At 37.7% G+C, this 20523-nt stretch overlaps 1 protein-coding gene across 3 annotated transcripts; it reads right to left on the bottom strand.

Annotated features, from left to right (window-relative positions):
* Positions 1 to 5062: 5062 nt before the first annotated feature.
* macir (macrophage immunometabolism regulator) lies at positions 5063 to 18719 on the bottom strand. 3 transcript variants are annotated; one of them, XM_077243343.1, is made up of 2 exons: positions 18637 to 18719; positions 5063 to 8997 (listed from the first exon to the last, which is right to left on the bottom strand). In XM_077243343.1, the coding sequence occupies exon 2, from the start codon at positions 8988 to 8990 to the stop codon at positions 8358 to 8360; it is 633 nt and encodes a 210-aa protein (XP_077099458.1). In that variant the 5' UTR covers positions 8991 to 8997; positions 18637 to 18719; the 3' UTR covers positions 5063 to 8357. The 3 variants fall into 3 exon arrangements, with proteins under 3 accessions (XP_077099458.1, XP_077099459.1, XP_077099460.1); XM_077243344.1 differs by having other exon boundaries at positions 18658 to 18706; XM_077243345.1 differs by lacking the exon at positions 18637 to 18719 and adding an exon at positions 14809 to 15018.
* Positions 18720 to 20523: the final 1804 nt, after the last annotated feature.

Here is a 20523-nt window from a genome sequence, read left to right on the forward strand (position 1 = left end):
GAAACATAGAGTGGAGAGATCCACCAGCTTTTCCCCATATAACGAGTTAGCTCAAAGGCGAAATATTAATAATAACTCATAACTTGTTTTGATTAATTACTAATATTTGGGTCAGTTAACTGGATTAACTTGATGTAGCTAAATACGTTTGTACGTTACTATCGGCTGGATGTCACCAGTACCTCAGTAGCACATTCTGTTTTGTAACAATAGGTTACTGGTGTAACCCCGGTTCTCTGAAACATAGAGTGGAGAGATCCACCAGCTTTTCCCCATATAACGAGTTAGCTCAAAGGTGAAATATTCATAATAACTCATAACTTGTTATGATAATTACTAATATTTGGGTCAGTTAACTGGATTAACTTGATGTAGCTAAATTAATATAACAATCAATCAGTTTGTCCAACAAACTCTTTTGATTATTCATTTATTCTAAGAAAAGGGTATCTTTCATGGCCACAGAAAAATAATTATTTCTTAGCATGTACAGCGCTTAGAGCATGTAACAGGATCAAGATCATATCAAGAAAACAATCGTTTTCTTCTCCGTTGGATGAAGAAGGTATGATAAACTTGCATGGTTAGTTTGACTCTGTTCTCATGGCTGGAGTGCAGACTGTGGCCTGCCGGCCCTGGCCCTGAGAGGACACGCAGAGCAAATGGTGGGAGTTGCGATGGACTTCTTCTGCGTTGAATGAAGACATTGTGCCAAACTCCTGAGATTGTCCTTGATTCTGTTGTGGTTGAGAGAGTCCACTCTCTCCTGAATGAGCACATGGCTGGTTGTGAGTCAAGGCCTGCTGCCCAGGGGTCTGGGGCCTGCTGCGGCCCCGCAGGACAGCAAACTGAACGTACGAGAGAAGGCCAAAAAGAAGTCGGAAGAGTTGGTTGCCCATTCAGTGATGATAAAGTTCCAGTTTTCTTCTGAGTTGGATTAAAGACAATTCAGTCTCAGTCTGTTGGGTCATAGCAGGCTGTGGTTACAGCCTGGGCCCTGGTGGGGGGGTCCCCACAGACATCAACCCGAAGAAGCAGCAGTGAAGGCCAGAGGAAGAGAGGACTAAGAGAGGGAAGGGCTTGTGGAGGGGCAATTTAAAGCCTGAGAAATGTCCCACCTCTCAGGGTTGGCTCGACCAATAAGAAAGGTGGAGTTTTCAAACGGGAGAATTTGATTATGGCTCTTTGTTTCAAGCGTGCTTATTTGCATGTGAAGCTGGATTGGTTGCTGATGAAGAAACTATAAAAGATTCTTGTAATACTAATGTTGTTGTTATAGATGTATCATGTACACAGTCATTTCAATCTTCAAAGTACCAAGTTATAGAGACCAAACATGGTATAGGTGAGGTTACATTGACCGTTGGTTCTATCATAAAATACACGGTATCAAAAATAAAAATGAATAGAATTAAAAGACACTACACAAAACAATAAATCATTCACACAATTTTCTGGGGTGCATGTTCATTTATAGATCTGTTCGTCTATGATTAATGCAGCAAAGTTTGTTTTAAAGTCTGTTTCTGTCCTCTCTGTCTGGACCACGTGATCACATTTTTAACACCAATAAAACCAACTTATCTGATCGTAGTCATGGTAACCAAAGATCCTTCTTGCCCTTGTTGGGGGATGGAACCACAGATCCCAGATTGAGTTTTAAATATTATTTGTTAACTAAAACAAATAATTGTGTCTGATTTGTCTCTGTCGTTACACCCGCTTGCCGCATGAGAAGCGAATACACTTACTGGAGAACAGCAGCGCTTGCAGGCGTTATATGCCCTCAGGTAAGGGGGTGGGGCCTTACCTGGCATTGGCTCCGCACTTCTGTTTGTCTAGCCAGACTTGGTGCAATTGGATCTTCTGCAGAGGTCAGGTACAGATGCCCTTCCCATAGGTGGATCTCTCCACTCAATGTTTCAGAGAACCGGGGTTACGCCAGTAACCTATTGTTTTGGGATTTACACTTTGCAGATGGCACCTTATTCGGACAATCGGCTCAATCAGCTGTTTAGAGACAAATTTATATTATAAAGCTCGTTTTGAGGGTTTGTAGTTTCGAATTGGTTTGTAGCTCATTGGTGGTTACTTTGATTATAAATAGGTGTTGTTAGTGTTTTAACAACGTTTAGCTCACGGATATCCGGGAACTTCGAATAGCCCATGTGAATATATTGCCAACTTCACTGAACTCCTTGAGTTAAGCACTGACTGCATTTCTTTGAAACACTCCATTAACTTACGGATCTCTGACGTACTGCCAGCGGGACATTAAACAGGAAGTGTCTGTCCCAGCTCACATCAGGTTTTGGAAATGCAAATATCTTTGTGAGGGAACGCAAAAGATAAAAAAAATAAATTCTCCCATCCTAAATTTTTTCCACCACCACGTTTAGAGGCTCCGTAATAATGTCCTATATATCCAAATGCAACATCCAATACAGGCAGTATGTCTGAAAACATGTTAGCCATAACTAGAGGAATACACCCTGTCTATATATTTAATTATATATTTTCAGTAGGCTGAAAATGCGAATGAATGAATTTAACTAACACTGATCATAAAATTTCTTAATTTTTCACTATTTCTGAGGCTTTTCAATAACTATGGCCACTCAAGTGTGTGAGGCAAGGACTTCAGACAAACAGGTGTCCATGTTAATAAACTCGATGCAATAATGAATGAAGTTAATGAACCTCCAAGTACTTTCTCTGATCACTGCAATATAATTCAGTTTGATTTCTTGACCCTCCAGCTGAGGATGATAAAACCTTTTTTGTTCATCTTTTTCATTAGCCTAAATACATTTAGTTTTGCTAAACCAGTAGCCATGCGTGTTCCTACAGGCGTACCCTAACCAAATACACCGGAACCAGCAAGCCGAGGTGTGAAGGGCTACTGGAATATGACAGAGATACAGGTGTGTTGGAACGGAGCCTTCCAGATGTTTTGAGAACAGTTAATATACTAATATAATGATTCATTTTACATTTCTGTCATCCTGCAGACCCCTTTGAAGTATGCTGAGGGCCCCAAGAACCACTGGCCTAAATAAAGCACACTTTTTCGAGTCAAGTCTGTCTTGAAGGACATTTACACTTGGACTACGACTGGATTATACGAAAAGGCCAAATGTAAAAAAAAGGAAAAAAGAAAAAAATATTTCAGAGAACACTGCTTCACTGTTCTCACTTATTAAAGCTACAATATGTAAGTTTTTTGTTATAAAATATCCAAAAATCATGTGATATTTCCTGCAGCTGTGTACTTAAAATATCCCAAAAGTTACCAAAGATTTTTAATTTCAGAGAAACTCCAATTTTAAATAATGGGTCCTCCATCACTTGTCGCCTGTCAATGACGTAATATCCACGTTATCCCCGATTTCTGCTTGTACTGCCATAGTAACCATGGCGAAAGAGAACTGCATTACATCTAGCGGCAAGCTCACACTGTTGTTGTTCGTTCAAACATTATGGGAAGCAGACTTTGGGATAAAAGGAGAACTAAAACGAGGATCAATATCAGCATGGCTTTTACGAGATGATGAGAGCTCCACGTACGTGACAAACCTCTTTATTGCTACTTTATTAGACAGGTGAGCAAATGTACATAAAAATAATCAATGTTATATAGCTCAACATGATGAAATGTTAGAATATGATCAGTATGTTATTCCAATGTTGACCTACTGCTAGTCTCATTCAGACAAACTAACACATAGAAAGAATAACATGATAACTTTCAACACACTCAAATGCAGTTAGTGTGATAGTGTAACGTTAGACCAAGTGAAACATCGCTGCGTTTCCTCACAAGTTTCATTTGTCTAATAAACTGACCTGTGTGAGTAGTAATTCAGCACTTGCGGGTAACGTTAGTTCGGTAGAATGTCCTTATTCCTTTATATCCACGGGACTCGCGTGTGGTGCTGATACCTGTCTCTCATTGGCAATCACGCCCTGCTTCACACCACATTAAAAAAAATAATGTATTCACTCATCCATAAACATTATTAGATCCTTAAGTTAAAGGGGTGGTAAAACACGATTTCACTTTTCTAACTTTAGCTAGTGTGAAATGTTGCTGTTTGAGCATAAACAACATCTGCAAAGTTACAATGCTCAAAGTTCAAAGCAAAGGGAGATATTTGCTTTTAAAGAAAAAGACTACAGGACATTCCTCCTGGGTTAGTGACATCAGCAACCCTAAAATGTACATAAACCCCGCCCCCGGGAACACGCAGTCCATGTTGAGAAGAGGAAAAGTTGTTGTATAAGAGTACATTTGTGAGTCAGCTCAAACTTTAGAATCCTTCTTTTCACTTACAATAAAAAGTCACTCTGTGTGCATCTCACAACAGTTCCTATACGAGCGATTTATAGATTATCATGACAGAATATGCTAATTGAAGATAGTTAACTCCACATCAGCAACAAATACATCAACTAACCATTCAGAGACGTCCTGTTGCATTCTACGTTGTCACTTCTTCTTGAGTCTCTCCATCTTTGTCTGACTCTGTTTTAACATTAAAGGCAGAACAGTTTCTGTCATATTAGTGTGTCTGCGTTAGGTAATCGCATCTGCTAACGCAGAAGTGCTCTTGAAACACCGCCCTCTGAGGCAACTCATTTGCATTTAAAGGGCCAAGCAAAAAACGGTGCGTTTTTGCTAACCCTCAAAAAGTGACAACTTTAGCTATATAAAAATATCTTTGGGGTATTTTGTGCTAAAACTTCACACACACACACAAACACACTCTCTGGGGACATCAGAGATTTATTTTACATCTTGTGAAAAGGGCATTTTACCACTCCTTTAAGCATGACGACAAGTTCCATAATTCTGCATATAAGCCTAAACACATAAATGCTTCATCAACCAACGCCTTTGTTATTGTAAGAGGTTATCTAACCCCTAGCGGCGACAAAAATTACATATTGTAGCTTGAATGCATTTGGCAGGAAACTTTTATCCAAAGTGACTTGCATTGCATTCAAAGTATAAATGTTTCAATCATGCTTTCCCTGGTAACACGATGTAAGAAATAAATAATGCAAAGAACGGTGTTTTATTAATATCAAACAAAACTCAAACTTTAGACAAAAACATTGCAGAGGGTAAAAGAACATTTTAAGCATTGAACATGTTCAGAATAGAAGATAACGTAACAATATTACATGTGCATTCAAGTATTCTAAGATAAACTAAGACATGCCTTCTGGATAAATCATGTACTTTCTTACTGAAGGCACTGCAGCCAGTAGTGACACATTTTATTCATCAACAGGTTAAAATCTACAAGTGCTGAAATCAATTATGATGTATCCCTCTAGGCAGGAGCCTTTCTTTAAATTATTATTAGTATTAGCCTACATATCTGAAAAAATAGGAGAATACAACCCTTTAACTTTTTCATGACAGGTTTTCAAGCTGAAGTGTTTACCCTCATTGGCTCTGATATATCACGGAGTGTATGAACACACACCTTATCAATCGTCCGTGATAAAGGCCTCAGCAGGACGGCCAGTCACGAGCCTGCCTGCAGAAACACAAACCGCTCACTTTTTGGTACTTTGGACATGACTGGGTCAGGCAGAAAACACTTCAGACGGGATGATTGACAGCTGGCTGACTGCTGCCCAAAAGAAATGCAAATACAAAACTGGAAAACTGAATCATTGGTGTTTTTAAAAGCGATTTCCTTGAAAGTTCACCTTATAAGAAGCCTAATATTTTTTTCAATATTGTAAATAGATCTTTTTCATATTATGTTAATTATTGTAGCCTACATGTGTTGCTGTGCAGATAAATAATTACACTGTCCCAATAGTGTAATGTCACTAAATCAATTTTTAACAGTAGTCCAAGGAATTCATAGCACATTAACATGAAAACTATACAACAAAACTATTAATTAGGCTTCAATTAAAACCATTATGAAAATAAAAAAACCTTTGGAAATACTGTAGTAAAATATCACCAACACATCACAATTAATAATAATATAATGAATTAATCTAAGGTGCTTTTTAGAGCATATTCCACAGACAGTTAGCTGAATGTAACAGTGAAACAATAGGATAGTTCAACTGGATTAGATAGATGACCTAAAAGACTAAACTAAACTATAGAATACAGTCTGTAATATTGAAAAGGGTGAAATCTATAGCAATTCAGTTCAATGCATTAATTAAAATCACAGGAGAAAGATATAGAAGAAAAAAGATAAAGGAGGAAAAATATCAAACAACTAATAAACATCCTAAAGAAACATGATCCCGATGTCTGGAACTAATATATCTTCATTCGTCATGATAAAGATTTTTAAAAAAAACTCAAAAGAGCAAATGGATACACATTAATCATTGTTGTGAAAATGGAGAAATAAGATCCCATAAACTGTTACCAGTGCTTATCGCGTGAAACGGTGAAAGATTGTCTGTTGACCAAAAATTATTAATCAAGTTCCCCCTGGACTTTGGTTTTATAGCAATGTTATCTACCATGTGCACTATCAACCTTCATTAACAAACATTTCTTCCAGAAAATAACATAGTATTCAGTGTAAGATGATCCAGTGAGTCTCCTGTAAAATATTGATTAAAGAAATGAAAAGGCCATTAATGGTTTCTATATGCTAATTTTAGCTTGGCTTCTCCAAGGAAAAGCCTCTCCTGCACTAAGCCTATCGGAGTGTGTTTTAAAGAACATCCGGATTGCGTAACAGTCAAGATCCTCACCTGACATGAGTTACTAATGTTAGCAGAATAACACACACGTGCAACTGGATGTTGAGGGGGAACAAATGACTAAATGCATTTTTGCAGTACAGCCATTTTCACACTTAATTTACAAAGGTATAATTTTTCTCTTTCTCTCACACACAGACACACACACACGTACATCTATGTTTATGAGGACATTAATTGACCTGAACCCTGACCCTAAACTTAATTATAACATCATCACTAAAACCAGATCTTGATCCTCAAACCGCCTTTAAAGGGCTCTCAGAAAGTGAGGACCTGCCAAAGACACACACACACACACACACACACACACACACACACACACACACACACACACACACACACACACACACACACACACACACACACACACACACACACACACACACACAGTAGGAATTAAGACACACCATTTATTGCTAATCTTAAAAAACCTCACCATGGCAATGAATGTATGGCCCTGTAACACACTTTTACAATAATTCGTTGTGGGGATAAAGGATTCATTCTCATGTCATTATTTACTCACCCTCATGTCTTTCCAAACTGAAAAAAAGGAGATAAGAAAAAAGGGGGGAAAGGGTTAATGCAGTTCATTTTCATACGAAGTCAGTTCACAATGACTTTGTCACTGTGACACTAGTTCTATAAAAACACAGATAATAGGGCTGCTCAATTCATGAAATATGTAATTGCGTTTTTTCTGATAACAACAGAGATTGCGATTTAAAATGTGATTTATAAAAACATCTCCATGTTTGCTGAACTTTTTTGTAGGACTGCACATTTTAGCCATAAATTCCAATATTAATATTTATGGCTGTCTCAAGTCTTCTTCAAAAGCTTTTTCTGGCAAAACCGCAGAAACCTGCTGGGAGCTTCTCTTTTGTTGTCAACAGCTTCACATTACAGGTTTGTGAAGATGGTTGGCTTCCCAAACGCACGTGAAAGCGACTCAAACTCAGAGCAGATGCAGAAAACACCAGATCATGAGCTGCTCACGTGTAAAGCAACACAGTGCCACGCTTCACTCTGAAACACAAGTATTTATTTGATTCAATTGCAGCCTTTGCGTTTGACAATCGCACTAAACCATATGGTGATTTTGGTTTTATTTCAAATGTTGTGCAGTCCTACCATATAAGTATCTATGCTACAAATCTATGCAATAACTTTGCTATATTCCAAGTCTACCAAACTCTCTTGATAGTTTTGTGTGACAGACTGAAATCAAAGTCTTTCTTTTCTGGATGCAGATGAAATTTCAGAGCTTCAGTAACAAATTTTGTGCCTGTTCCCCTGCACAAATCTACGATATGGCTTTAGCACACTTTGAATATAGCACACGATCCAAATGGATGGTCACCAAGAACCATCCTTGTATAAAATTAGCTTTTTTTGTTCCATTAAAACAGAAACTAACAGTGTGGAAGAGCATGAGGGTGAGCACATAATGACAGGACTAGTCTTTTCGGATGAACTACTCCTTTAAAGTTTCCTCACACACAGAAGATCAGTGGTGTATGGATGGCGTAGTGGGGGAGAGTGGTAAAAATCAAGCCCTACACTGAGTGTGTTAGTGCTGGGCGTCTGAGGACTCATGTCTTGTTGCGTGTGAACACGCGCTCGCCCCGCAGATTGAGGTGCTGGAGCTGGTACTGCAGCACCTCGGTGTCCGCCGGCTCCCTGAGGCTCATCTTGTCCAGGTTGAGGTAGTCCAGGGACTTGGAGTGAACGCGTTTGCCCTTCAGCAGACACAGGGGCAGCGGGCCGTGTGGGGTCTTGCCGGGCTCCCCGCTGGCGAGAGACTTCAGACAGCCGTCTCCTGAGCTGGGCATGCGCCGGCGCCGGCGCCCGTTGATGGCTGGGATGTCGTACGGTTGGTAGTATCGGCTTTTGGCTTTGCAGATCCGCGAGGCTCGGTGCAGACTTACATCCACAGGCTTTTTGATGGGGCTGGGCAAGGCCTCTGTGTTGCTGCTATCAGGACTAGACCACTTGTGGGCTAATTTAAGAAGCTCCTCGCCAGTGGTAAAGCCCACTAGATAGTTGGAGTTCATGTGAAGGATTTGGTATCCTGAGACAGTACTTTTGATGGGGGAGCAGGGGGTGCTGGAGCAGCGGGGTTTGTCGGGCTCGGGCTTCAGGGTGCTTTTGACCTCAGCGGCTGACAGAACGGATATGGGTGCCCTGGACGATCCACTGGCATCCATTTCCATCTTCAGTGACATGACCTGGCTGAAACAGAGAGGAATAAATAATATATATAAGGGCTGGGACAATAAATTGATGCATTGTGAATTAAGAAATGATTCTAGATTGATTCTGAGATTTTCCGAATGCATCGCGATTCTCTCTCGAATCGATTCTGAGCTTAGTTTTTAACAGCAGAGGGCACTGTGTGCTCTAGAAACATCTGTACTCTGCTGGCTTCCAATGCCTTAGACCAGTGGTTTTCAAACTTTTTCAAGAGTGACCCTTTTTATTTTTTTTAGACGCAACCCATTGGCTTGTGCGCAGAAAAAAATCAGCTCAGCACTTTTTTTAACCACTTTTGATGATGCACGTGCACTTGCTGATCCTTGACGCGATTGCAACGCAAAAGGCGATTCTGAAATAATTTGATCAAGCTATAGGCCTACATACAGGAATTTTAAACAATTAATAGCCTATCGTTTGCTGCATGCTTAAAAAATACACAAAACATATTCCACAACAAACTCTTTAAAAGTAATATTCAGAACAGAACAAGAATTTAAAAAAAAATAACTATAAACAAGCCAAAACAAAATAATTTAAAGTGAAAGTAAAAGTAAGGGGCATTATGCTCACGTAACTCTCATTAGAATTAAAAGTTTCAACATTCGCGATGTATTTGATGGTAAACTATTCTTTATAATAGGCTTTGTAGCAACTTCACTCACGTTGCAATATCGACAGGAAAAAAAAATCATCCTTTTCACATGCGCAAAAATGTGCTTGGAAACATCACAGTTGAGCGGTGCTTACGCTGAATGGTACGAATTGTACTACTGACTATTTAAATAGAGCAGTGTGATTTTTATATTAGGTTGACTATTTTATTATCATATTTTATTTTGGCTATAATGAACAGGCTGCGATGTCAAGCCTGGAATGTTGTATTTGTGTGTGTGAGGCGCGCACTGGAAACAAAAGCATATTCCGTCACTTTGTTCATACAGGACATCATTCAAACTGCAAAGTGTTTATTTATATTTGTGTACACTCGCAATAAAACACAACATTGTGCTTTTGACAAACTGTAAACTCTTGTCAAACTTAACCTACAACTGTCACCCAACCAAAATCACACACAGTTTAAAAGCAAACATATTTCTAATTCAAATGAGAATAAAATTTGTGTTAATTACAATTTTAAGGAAAACAAATATATTGATCTGAAATGTGTGTTGCTGCCAATGGAGCGAACGAGAGTGTGTTGCGGAAGAAACGACGAGTGTTTGTGTGTTGCTGCCGATGGAGCAAACGTGTGTGTGTTTTGCGGATGGAGCGAACGAGTGCGTGTTTTGTGAATATAAATATTAATGAGAAGGGTGGGCCTGCTTATTCTGCATAATCTGGTCCCAAGCCGGTTCGCAGGACGAGAGGGCAACACGCATGTCAGGAGAAGCATTCAGTTCAGTTTGTTTCGTTGCTTCGTCAAGGTTTTTTGTTTTGTGTTGCCTAGGGCTTATAAGCACTATATTTATAAGCACTGGATTATTTATTTTGCATGAATTTGAATGGTTTTTAGTGTACTTCTAATCAAAGCTATTAGTATTAATATTAATATTATTAGAAAACTGAATTAAATTTTTTTTTAAATTTAAAATCACTGGCGACCCATTTTTTTATTCTCGCGACCCACGGTTTGAAAACCACTGCCTTAGACACACCACTTGAGCCTTCTATGATATAATCATTCATAAAGTTGGAAAAGGTTGAAGCACATTACAAGGGTGTTTGCAGTGGGCTTGACATTAATCTAATGTCATAAAAGTATTCTGAGGTGCAAGTAGTACATTCTCAGAATCAGCCTTCGTGAGCAAAACTAGCCTAGCCCTAGAGCGCCATCTGCTATTAAAAACTAGCCTAGAGCGCCATCTGCTGTTAAAAACTAAGCACAGAATCGATTCGTGATGCATTCGGAAAAAATTGGAATCAATCCATTATTCGCGATGCCTCGATTTATTGTCCCAGCCCTAATATATATTGTTACAAATAAAATTAGTACTTTTAAGGCCCGTTCACACCAAGGACGTAAATCATAAAGATAACGATAAAGATAGTTCTATAAATTGCTCTCAATATTAAAAAATAGCAGAGTTCACACCACAGCTATAACGATAACGATATAGAGAAACAATATCGTTGGGATCACTTTCGGAACGATTTTTTTTTTTCTTCAGTTGTTGAACGATAAAACACTGACAGCCAATCCATTCTAATTCGGAATCCATTCTAATTTAAGGGCTCACACATTTAAAATGGCAGAAAACATTGTGGAGAAGCTAATCACAGAAGTCCAGAAAAATCCAGCACTGTTTGACAAGTCAAGCACCTTTTCAAAAAAACAAAAAAAAATCATACCCTCTGAGTAACTGGTGAGAAGTTTTACCTCAGGTATCCAGCGCTCGTTTCGACAACATTATCTTGCTTCCTTTGAAGTTGCCGTAAAAAAAACTAGGTGTTGTTTTTATTCCACTATATTGACTACGTCAGCTAAATTCACTGTTAGATTATTAGATTGATTACACTAGCTTCACTCAAAACATCTGCTGGTTAAATGCAACAAGAACAGCAAGACATGTTTAATGATGTTGTACACACTTTGAAACTACAGCGCGAGCTTAGAATAAACAGACCGTTATCGTTCGTTGGTGTGGGCGTATAGTTATCGTTATAGTTATCGTTCTTGGAGTTAACGACCCTTTAGTCATAACGTTTCAAAGCAGTTTTACAAAACATTTTACTCTTTTGTACAAAGAGCAAGTTTTAGGGATAGACAATATGACGATTTATAACATCGTAAAATGATACGAGATGAGTGATCCTCTGTAACTATTTAGATCTAGATATATTCAAAAGATTAATCGCGATTAATCGCATCCAAAATAAAAGTTTGTGTTTACATAATATATGTGTGTGCAATGTGTATAATTATTTTGTATATATAAATACACACACATGCATGTATACATATAAGAAAAAAATTATATATTTGTAATGTTGTCTAGCACGTATATTAGTGCAGTATTAAAGTCCCCCGTGATGAAAATCAAGCTTTTAATGTTGTTTATATGTCTATGTGGTGTTTTTAATATGCTTTAAGACAAACCATGTGCAAATGGAGCTCAAATTGAGTTCAGTGTCCACGTGAATGTACTCTAAAAACCAATTGTGACAGTCATATGTAGATGTTGATCAACAAATACAAAATTTTACTCTTCTACCAGTATTAAATTAGAAGCAATTGCATCTGTTCCGTGATCCAGTAGCGGCAGAACACGCAGAGATATTATGAAGTCTACAGGACTCACAGAGATTGGGTCTTCATATTAAAACATTGAAGAATAATTACAAATGCTGACTGTAATTTTAACAAAAAAGAAAACAATATAGGATCAGGAAGAATGAAACTGAACTTGAATCCAGCACATGGATCTCACTCTGACGTGAAATAATGCCTCCAAAAGCTGTAAAAGAAAGGTTTTGGGCCTCAGCCACTGGTTTGAGATGATGCAGCATTTCTACTGGCGATGATGATGATGATGCGCCAGTGACGTGGCAAAAGATATCTAACGAGATTTTAAACACATTTGAAGAGGACTTTGTGTCTCTGTGGGAACGATGGAGGCTGCGGTGGGTCAGAAACACAAGCCGGACCAATCAAGTCCTTACAGATCGAAAGTCTGACAGACATGACTGCAGGACATGCAGATTTATTCGGCATATGTTTTATACCAGATACTATAATCTACAAAATATAAAAATAGACACAAAGTGTGATTTGTATTTGTATTTCACTGCGTTCGTTCATTTGGCCAGATGAGAACTGTTCCTGGTTTCTCCCAAGGTTCCCATTTCTGTCACTGATAGAGTTTGGGTTCTTGCCATTGTCACCTCTGGCTTTCTTATTAAGGACACTTAATATTCGGCAATATTGTTGATTTGACTGGACTTACACTGTTGTATGAGAACTGAACTGAGCTGGACAATGACATCACTGTTGTTTTCCTACACTGGTTTTCCAGTTTATTACTGTGAAGCTGCTTTGAAATAATCTGTATTGTACTGTATAAAGTGCTACAGAAATAATTGTGACTTTACTGAACTAAATGACAGGCTTATGAACTGGGTTTATGCCAGGACAGTTGTCATTCTATGATGTTCAACAGCTTCTTAATTTTAAATACAAGCTTCTACAATTCTGCAGTCGTCTGAAGTACAAATCTGTTTATTTATAAAGTTATTTTTTCCCCTCAAATTGATTTATATTCAAATAATTTTTTTCGAATTATTTTAATAAATATTATGCCAAATGAACCTAAATCTAATTGCAGCAACTATTATGTTTGTGTTTTTATCTTTAAATGAATAGTGTGATTGAAGAATAATAGTAAATTATGAGCAAATATAGTAGAATCAAGGTCGAGTCTCAATTAAATCACACTGTCAGAGCATTTAAATTTTTTCCTATGTTAATATATTAAAATTATATTATAAGTAAATTAACATCGACATCCCAATTCAGGCTCAGTGATTTACTGCCGAATGTGCATTTTCATAACAAAATATGTAATATATTATTAGTAACTGCACTTGTGTATTTTAGTGATGAACTAAAATCATTCGTTCATTGCATCTGTCACATGACAAATGAATGAAAGATTTGGAAGGTAAATATTTATTTTCCCTGTAAATTATCTTTGGCTGTATTATGATGATTTCTTAATTCAGAATACCATCCAAGATTGAATTGGTGGATGTGTTCGGGAATTTGGGAACGTGTTCGGGAATTTGGGAACATTTAAAGACACTTAAAAAACGAAATGACTCGATAAACAGATCGAACGAGAGAGTCAGAAAATTGATCTGAACTTCCCATTACTAGTGTATTTATCGTTGCATACTGCTCTGACACACGGTTAGATCTACAATCGTAATCCACATATGAGGAAAATGGTCAAAACACAGGGCAAACAGGGAAATCTAGGAAACCAGGCAGAAGATCAGAACCATGGGCTCAGTCCCAATTCGCCTTCTTATACAACGACCTAAAAGCATGTACTCTTTTTGTGAAGAAAAAGTACATACTTACATTAAGAGTACATACATACAAATGTATGTAGCAAATGTGTGTAGCAAAAGAGTTTTTTCTTTCTATGTGTAGCAAAAGAGTAGGCAAGCTTTGGGACATACTATCACGTCATCTTTTACGGACAGATCTGTTGCGTGCAGCATCCTGTCACCGTTAAACTGTCCTGTCAATCATCTTGTCACGGTTAAAATCCTCCATTCAATCTAATTTGATTTCCTACCGTTTCAGAGAGTTCATCTGCCAGTCGTGGGTCTTTCAAGCGGAGACTCTCCTCATGTGTTTGCAATTTGAATATAATGATGCATTTTAGATAATGGCTAAATATATCTTTACAAAAGTTCACAATGCTGCTGCAGATGCAATATAATGTAGACAACGTTGAATAAATACATTTTCGTCAGGTTAGATACTGATAATGAATCACTCTAACCCCTTTATCTAAACCTCTCTACATAACCGCCGGACTCGCGCGTCCTCCGTGTTTGTAGTTCTAACCGAATCCTCGTCCAACGCGTCCTGTTTATTTTAACATTCCACAAGGATTGTGAAACACACATAGAAAACAACAATAACAAATTTCCCCAAAATAGTCAGTCAGTTAAAAGAAAAAATCAGTCCAGTCAATTAGTTCAATGTTCGACTCAGTTGAGTTTCAATTCAGTTCCTGTGTAGTATGTTGAATAAAGGGCCTTGTTTTAAATCACTACCTGGGCAGTGTGTGATAGCGTTGGAGATCTCATAAATCTTATCTGTATTATGTTTCCAAAAACATGCAGTCCACCAGCTTGGCGAGTTGATGGCCACTGGTTACAGTCACACTCCAGGATCGCTGAGTCACTGAATCGCTGGTTACTGGCTCGCCGTAGGATCTCTCTCTCTCAACAGTGGCAAAATATGCACAACAAAAAAAAAACAATCTGCATACAGCAAATGCAAAATATCTAATTAGAAGCTGTATATGACTATCACTAACGCATTCAAAATCAATGTAACTCGAATTCAATTCCATATCACTCAGTTTAAACATGAACATAATGCACTCTGTAACATATCACCTCAAATATGACTCAGAACACAGTCAGTAAAAATACGCGTGAATAGTGCAAAGTGCTTATTTTACAGGTTTAAACCAACATTCTAATCTGAAAAATGAAGCCTACCCGAAAGAGCGAAAAACTGCAATACATCGAAAATCCGCTAGGGGCAGGTCCCAAAAGGGAGCAAATGTCCATAGACCCCATGTTAAAATGTCCGTTTTCACAGCATAAATTCATGTTTTTACAGGTTAGTCCCATGAACTTTTATTGTATTTTTCGATAGGTTCCGAGTGCCTGACAACTGTGAGGGGGTTGAATTTTTTTCTAACTCGTTACTTTAGACCATATTTAGATATAAATTGTATGACAAATAAGGGCGTGGTTAACTTTGATTGACAGCTGATAACGGGCTCCGCCGAGTGGAATTTCTGAACTTTGACGTCTGATACAACACATCATACCACCTCTGTATCATTTCTGAACCTTTGAATTGAAATATCTTACATAAAATGGGTTGCTCTTCTATAAAATGCACTAACCGACACTGTAGGAGTACTTCGCTCCATTTTTTCCGGTAAGTGACATTCCACTACTATTTCACATAGTTAGCACTATTTAGCATCAATGTTTGTGGGCAGTGGCACTGCAACAGTTAGCATTAAATCGCCTCAGATAAGTTAGCGTCCGAGGTACTTTACCTATGGTCTGTGCAGTTTATTTGGGCTACATCTGGAACACTCATTTGGGACTGGGCCTGGGCCATTGACTGGGCCATTGAAAGAAGATCAGAAACTAGAGAAAGCACTCAGAAATGCAGTGTAACACAAACAAGACTTCGCAAAAAGCGTGTGGAAACACAGTGCTTATATAGGCCAACGTTAACAAGCAAATGACATGCAGGTGGAAGTAATCAAACCACAGTGAGTCCAGGAAATGGGTTATGGGAAATGTATTTGTAGGAGGAGTGCCCTTTGGTAGAGCTCAAGGGCAATCCAACCGGAGGATGTGACATTTATAATGCAAATATCAAAGTGCTCGTTCTAAATACAGATTCATGCCTTGCAAGGTATGCTGATGAAACTTCATTTGCTTTGTACAGTATTATTCAGAAGTATTTATTAAATAATAATGATGACAATAACAACAATAATTGTTATTATTATTATTATTATTATTATTATTATTATAAGAGATTAATTACTCAAATTAAAATAAAACCTGATATGGGTTTTTTGTATTCTTTGATTCTTGGTATTGTAAAGCAGTATTTTGTATTGCATCTAACCAAGAAGACTGCATGAATGATGCGTTTATTAATATTACTTATTTTTTGTCAAGTGGGCCCACTAAGCTTCATGAGTGTTTAGATAAGAGATTTAGGCTATTTAGATAAGAAAAACTTTACATTTGGTTGGGCTGAATAGTGTAACATCCTATTTTCACTTGAGATGAATACTTTTCTTCTTTTTTTTTACATTTTACAAAAATCGGTAACACTTTAGATTAGATATATATTTATTATTGACTAACTGCTTATTAGCATGATAGACAGATGTATCTACCATTGCAACAGAATAACAAGAATGCCCTAACTTCACTTTTAATCTGTCTAAATTATTTTAAAGGCTGTATTTCTTTAACTTTTTCTTTTTTTAAACTCAACAAAAACAAAACAGACAGACATTATTAAATTTGGACCAAATGATAATTTTAAAGTCAAGACATTTATCTCTTTTAAGGACCCTGATAAGGTCATTCATGCCTTTATTTTTTCAAGGCCTGATTATTGTAATTCTATATATCTGTATTATCTGTATATAGGAGTCAGAGTCATTGTTGTCTCATTTGCAGGTAGTCCAAAATGCCGCCGCTAGGATGCCGACAGGTAGGTACGCAAAAACACAACGATTCTATCTTTATTGGTTGCAACTTGCCAGTACGTTTCCGAATTGAATCTTGTCCTGTTTGTTTTAAAATCATTAAATGGGTTGGCACCACCTTCTCTAGCAGTCCTTAAAAACAGCACACATCTACGAGGTCTGTTAGGTGCTCTTCTCAGCTGCTATAACTGTTCCTAAATCTAGATTAAAACTTATCTTTTACCCCTACATGTTAGAGAGGCTCCAAATATATCTAGTATTAAAATGTTAAAAACTCATCCATTATCTCAGGCTTTTAACTCTACAGGGTACTGAGGCATATTCTACACTGAATTCTGTTTACTTTGAATTGGTGTTATTTCTTTATCACCTGCTTTATTTATTTCTATCTTTGTACAGCACTTTGGGCAAAATGCTGTTGTATTAAGATATTCTTTATAAATAAATGAATGAAAAGAGGAGCATGCATATTAATAGCATATTGTCTATTTATTAGTACATATAAAGCACATATTAATGCCTTATTCTGCATGACCATATTCTACATCACTTAACCCTTCCCCTTACCCAACTACCTTATTTTACTGTCAATATGCAGTAAAACTAGTTAAAAGTGAATATTTGTACCCTAATCTAAAGTGTGAGCTGAAAAATTTAGGCTAATAAAAGAAGATTTAAGATCATATTTACGCACTTACTAATCATCAAAACATTATATGAAATGATAATGCCATCATTGAATTGTAGTTAACATTTAGGCTACATTATCTTATTGCCAAACCCAGTTCATTAGAATAAAATAAGGACAGAAGGTCCCATCAAAAACAAAGAGAGTTTTGAAATGCCAGTTCGGGAATGTATATAGGCCTATATTAAGCATACATATAAAATATCAGTCCTAGCCTTCAGTCCACGCAACTAGGTTTAGTTTATTCACTGTGACATTCCTAAATCTTACAGGAAATCTGTGTTAAAATAGTGAATAGTATATCCACTATTCAGTCATTAAACAAAAGGCCCTGCACTTCCACTGAGCTCAAACAGAACAGAAGTGGTTTGTATAGTACAAAAAATGGAAAATTTGTTTGTTTTAATGCCAGACATTATCATGAATAAACCCAGTCCAACGCTTTACTGTAAAAATAGTAATCAAATATAAACATTTCGGTAAAAATCATATGCCCAGTTTAAAACACTGTAGACTAATGTTGATGTAAAAGAAGGAATAATTATGATGATAAAGGATAATGTTGAGGGTTTAGTAGAGGAGTCAGCCAGAATCATCCTGTTTCTCCTGATGAAGATGATGATGCTCGACATCTATCTGAGACTCAAATACTGCGCTGAACTCCATATGTACCAAAAAAAAAACGCCATCATATGTACCATAAAACGCCTTTATCGCCGAAAATCGAGTGATATCTAAATCCAGTACAGCAGAAACCCGTCCTCCATACGCTATCTTTATTCTGGGCTGTGTCACTGCCACCATTTCGCGATTTACAACAGCAACACTGGGATTTAACGGTGTACAACCGCGGCTTAAGCGCGGCTCACACACAACACTCTATTCATAGCAGTGAAGAAATGTAATGAAGGAAATGGTGTAAAATCAAACCTGTTCAGAAAGACTGCACACCTGTGCTTGAGCGAACCATAGGCGAGATCCCTGTCAGAGGAGTGGTGACGACACCAGTCACGTGAGGCGAGCCACTGGGGCTCAGAATCCAGTCACGTGATGTGTTGAGGCTTGGACGCTCTTATATAAAGCTGTGGTTCTCAAACAGGGACCCGGGCCCAGAAGGGGGACTCAGCGGCTTTGAAAAGGCTTCAAGTTATTCAAAATGAGATACAACTGGCTTTTAAAATTAACTAAAACTGCAAAGAAAAGACTAAATAGTATTTTTCTTAGAAGAATCAGGAAAACCTGGAACTAAAATTAGAAAATTTTAAGTGTTATATTTAAAAGCCATTTAATTATAATTATTTATAAATTATGTATAATTACTGCACCATTTTTGAGCTGTAAATCCAAAATTGTTTCAGAGTAATGAAGCACATAGTCCGACATTTAATTTAACCTCATTCAGCAGAGCTGCCACGTCTCAACAACACTGATCTTTTCTGATGCACAAACACCAGGCTGGTGCTGCTTTACGAGACATGACCACAGTTTACAACCATCTCCTTTCAACTTTCCATCACTGAAGGCTCTTATTCTTATCAAGATTGCACCCCTTTTGCTTGCACATCCGTTTACACCTGGTGTTTTAATCCGTCTCCTTAGTCCACTTTAAACCACTTCTGTCCTGAATTCTTAGAGGGGAGGGTCTATGGTTGGGTAAATGTATGGGCTTTTTCAGATTTTTCAATCTAATGGAAACAATATAATCTTGTGCTATTTACATATATGAATGCGCCCGGAGATGATGGAAAAACACACAGAGAGGATCAGATAGTTTCTGCTCTGACAGCTGAAGACCAGCCGGACACAGTGAGTGTGTGTTAGAAATCAGGAATGGTGAGAGAACATTGTGCTTGGTACGTTTTTTCATCTTCAAACCAAACTTGTGTCTCCAGCCATCAAAGTTTAAATCCCATCTAGCTAGAGCGCTTCCCATAATGTTTATGCGTTAGATCAGTAGTCGGAAACTAGACAGTCTTTTGTGGCTGTCTGAACACATTCGAACACATGAGTGAGAGAACACAAGCAATCCTTTCGAATGCGTTTTCATCTACCTCTGGAAGTGGTCAAAACTGGACAAGCTCAAAGCGTTTTAGACCCCGTTTACACCTGTATTACCACTGTCCACTTGAGATCCGATCTCTAAGCACAACATGATGTGGTAAATAGTATTTAACAGCATCTGTTTTCTCTGCGCGTGAGTTTTTTCTCTGCTTGTGAGTTTTTGGCTGGAACATCTTCACAAATGTCTTGCTGTAGTCTTGTATTACGTCTCTGTATTTCATGTAAAAGGTTATGTCAGCTTTTAGGTTTCTCTGCAGCTTCTCCACCTTGAAGTTGTTTGGTAGTTCTGGTTTTTTTGGTTTCCAGGGTAAATCAACCTGAAAACGACCATCCTTAAAAGTTACTGTCCGGTTAAAATGATGTAAGGCTTTATTTCTTCTGGACTCTCAGCCGTCTTGTTCAGTTTTCCCAAAGAGTTTTGGAATCTGTGTATCTTCTTCCATACAAATTTGCATGCTGGTTGTGTCTGTTACTCTCACGTGGAAATTGGTGCTTGTACAGTCTATCCAAACATATTTTACAGGGGCACAAGAGATTCGGTTAATCTCTTGACTCTACCTGATACCACTCACCAGTAGTATGCTCCTATTAATGCTGAAAACTTAGAATCATTAGTGTCCTCAGAGAAAAAAATCCACAAGTTGCAAATCCTTCAAACTTCGTTTGCACATGTTCTCCAGTAACTTTCATAACAGCAGTACAGACTTGAGTCCCTATTGCTGCAATTTCTATTCTTCTCATACACTTTTTAACTGT

This window comes from Siphateles boraxobius, unplaced genomic scaffold (assembly GCF_051911475.1).
Source record: "Siphateles boraxobius isolate OS27281-9 unplaced genomic scaffold, OSU_SipBor_1 25, whole genome shotgun sequence".
Classification (NCBI taxonomy): domain Eukaryota; kingdom Metazoa; phylum Chordata; class Actinopteri; order Cypriniformes; family Leuciscidae; genus Siphateles; species Siphateles boraxobius.

Bases quoted from the DNA above. Each gene is read 5' to 3' on its own strand.
- macir (XM_077243343.1), bottom strand. From the start codon at position 8,990: ATGTCACTGAAGATGGAAATGGATGCCAGTGGATCGTCCAGGGCACCC.